The sequence below is a fragment of the Aureococcus anophagefferens genome (assembly GCF_000186865.1).
Source record: "Aureococcus anophagefferens unplaced genomic scaffold AURANscaffold_877, whole genome shotgun sequence".
Classification (NCBI taxonomy): Eukaryota; class Pelagophyceae; order Pelagomonadales; family Pelagomonadaceae; genus Aureococcus; species Aureococcus anophagefferens.
The window spans coordinates 1,948-4,089 of record NW_008706135.1 but is presented as its reverse complement, the minus strand read 5'-3'; the positions used below and the strand labels follow the sequence as shown (position 1 = coordinate 4,089).

Here is a 2,142-nt window from a genome sequence, read left to right as displayed (position 1 = left end):
GAAGCGCTGACCATCGTCGCGCGCCTCAGGCTCGAGACTGCATCGACATCTTCAAGGTAGCCGTTGAAGAGGCATCCACATCGCGGCATCCACATCGATGGCAGCCTGAATGCTTTTGCGCCTCGGGCATGACGCTCTGCCGACGACGGCGCCGGCGACGCGCGACGTCGCCTCGCCGGAGGAGGTGGCGCCGCTGGCCGACGACGAAGCGCACACGCCCTCGCCGCTGGCGAACGAGGCCGCCGTCGGGACGCCCCTGGAGATCGCGGCGCCGGCGGGCGCGGCCGCGCCGCCGGACGACGGTGGCTACCGCGCGGACATCGACGGCCTCCGCGCCGCGGCCGTCGCGGCGGTCGTCGCCTTCCACATCGACGAGGCGGCGTACCCGGCCGGCTTCGCGGGCGTCGACGTGTTCTTCGTCATCTCCGGCTTCGTCGTCGCCGCGTCCGTCGACCGGAAGCTGCGGAAGGACCGCGATGTTCGAGCGTTCCTCGGCGAATTCTACGCGCGGCGCGTGGGCCGCCTCGCGCCGGCGCTGGCCGTCGCGACGGCCGCGGGCGCGGTCGCGCTCGCCGCCGTCGGGAGGGGCGAGCCGCGGCTCGGCGAGTACTTCAACACGGGTCTCCTGGGCCTGGTGGGCGGCGCGAACGTCTTTTTGCTCTCCGTAGCGGAGCGCGACGAGAAGCGCGAGGTCGAGGCGACGGGCGGCGTCACCGACGACGCCGGCGGCTACTTCACGAGCTACGGCGACGCGGACCGCGCGCCGCACCGCCTCGACCGCAACCCCTTCATGCACACGTGGTCCCTCGGCGTCGAGGAGCAGTTCTACGTGATCTTCCCGCTCATCGCCTTCGCGTCGCGCGGGCGGTTCTGGCCGCTCCTCGTGCTCGTCGTCGCGTCCGCGGCCTACGCGGCGACGGCGGACGCGTCGATGGCCTTCTACCTCATGCCGGCGCGCTTCTGGGAGCTCGGCGCGGGCGCGCTCGCGTGGCACGCGCTCGAGTCGCCGCGCTACCGCCGCGACGCGCTCCTCGCGCGCCTCGACCGCGCGGGCGCGGTCGTCGACGCGGCCGCGGGCCTGCTGCTCGTCCTCGCCGGCGTGCTTTCGCGACCGGGGCGCGGCTGGCCCTTCCCGGGCGCCTGCCTCGCCGTCGCCGGCTCGGCGGCGTTCCTCGCCGCGGGCGCCGCGGGGAAGGCGCGCGGGCGCTGCGGTTCGAGCCTCGCGCGGTGCGCGCGGCTGGGCAAGCTCAGCTACGGCATCTACCTCTGGCACTGGCCCATCCTCACGATTTGCCGCTACGCGGACGCGCCAATCGCCGCGGCCGCGTGCGCGTGCGCCTTCGGCTCGCTCCCCGCCGCGGCGGCGTCCTACGCGACGCTCGAACGGGCCGTCTCCGGGCTCCGAAACCTGAGGACGAGGTGGCTCGCCGGCGCCGCGTGCGCGGCCCTCGCCGCCGCCGCCACCGCGACGGCCGCCGCCGCCGCGGGCGCCTACGGCCGAAGCTCCGGCGGCCGCGACGCGTATCCCTACTACGCCTTCGCGTACAACGGGACCTGCGCCTGCGCCGCGGACTACTGCGCGCCGGGCGCCCGGAACCTCGCGGACTGCGCCATCCCTCGCCGCGACGGCCCCGCCTGCGGCGCCTTCCAAAGTCCCCAGCCCGAGATCGCCGCGGGCGTCCGCTTCGGGTCGTACCAGGCGCGGAGCGAGCGCGACCCGGCGTCCCGCGGCCGCGACGCTTCGCGGCTCACCGGCACACGATCGTAGGTGCAGCGAGCTCACGGATCCGTCGACGGGCGACATCGCGGCCCTCGCGGGGCCCTGCCTCGACCCCGGAAGGTCCGCGGAGACCGGCCGCGCGTTCTATCTTCTCGGCGACTCGCACGCCAACGCGATCGCGCCGGCCGCGCAGGCGGCGCTCGCGGGGTCGTCGCTGCAGCTCCGGGCCATGACCGTCGGCCACGGCTGCGGCTACTCCTCGCGGGCGTTCAACGCCGCGGTCATGGCCTACTTTGGCCACGACGGCGACGAGCTCTCCGACCGGTGCCGGACCTACGAGGACGAGGTCCGAACCAAGCTCGACGCGGTCCTCGCGCCCGGCGACGTCCTCGCCGTGGCGACGGCGACGTACAAGTTCTTCG

The 2,142-nt window shown here is 74.9% G+C and overlaps 1 protein-coding gene across 1 annotated transcript in view; it reads left to right on the top strand.

Annotated features, from left to right (window-relative positions):
- Positions 1-109: 109 nt before the first annotated feature.
- The window catches only part of AURANDRAFT_69078 (hypothetical protein), a gene marked incomplete at both ends in the record, with an annotated part of 3,153 nt that continues 1,120 nt past the window's right edge, over positions 110-2,142 (top strand). The window contains 2 exons of the mRNA XM_009044827.1: positions 110-1,764; positions 1,841-2,134. Of these exons, the coding sequence (XP_009043075.1) occupies positions 110-1,764; positions 1,841-2,134 (1,949 nt within the window). The remainder of the gene's footprint in view (positions 1,765-1,840; positions 2,135-2,142) is intronic.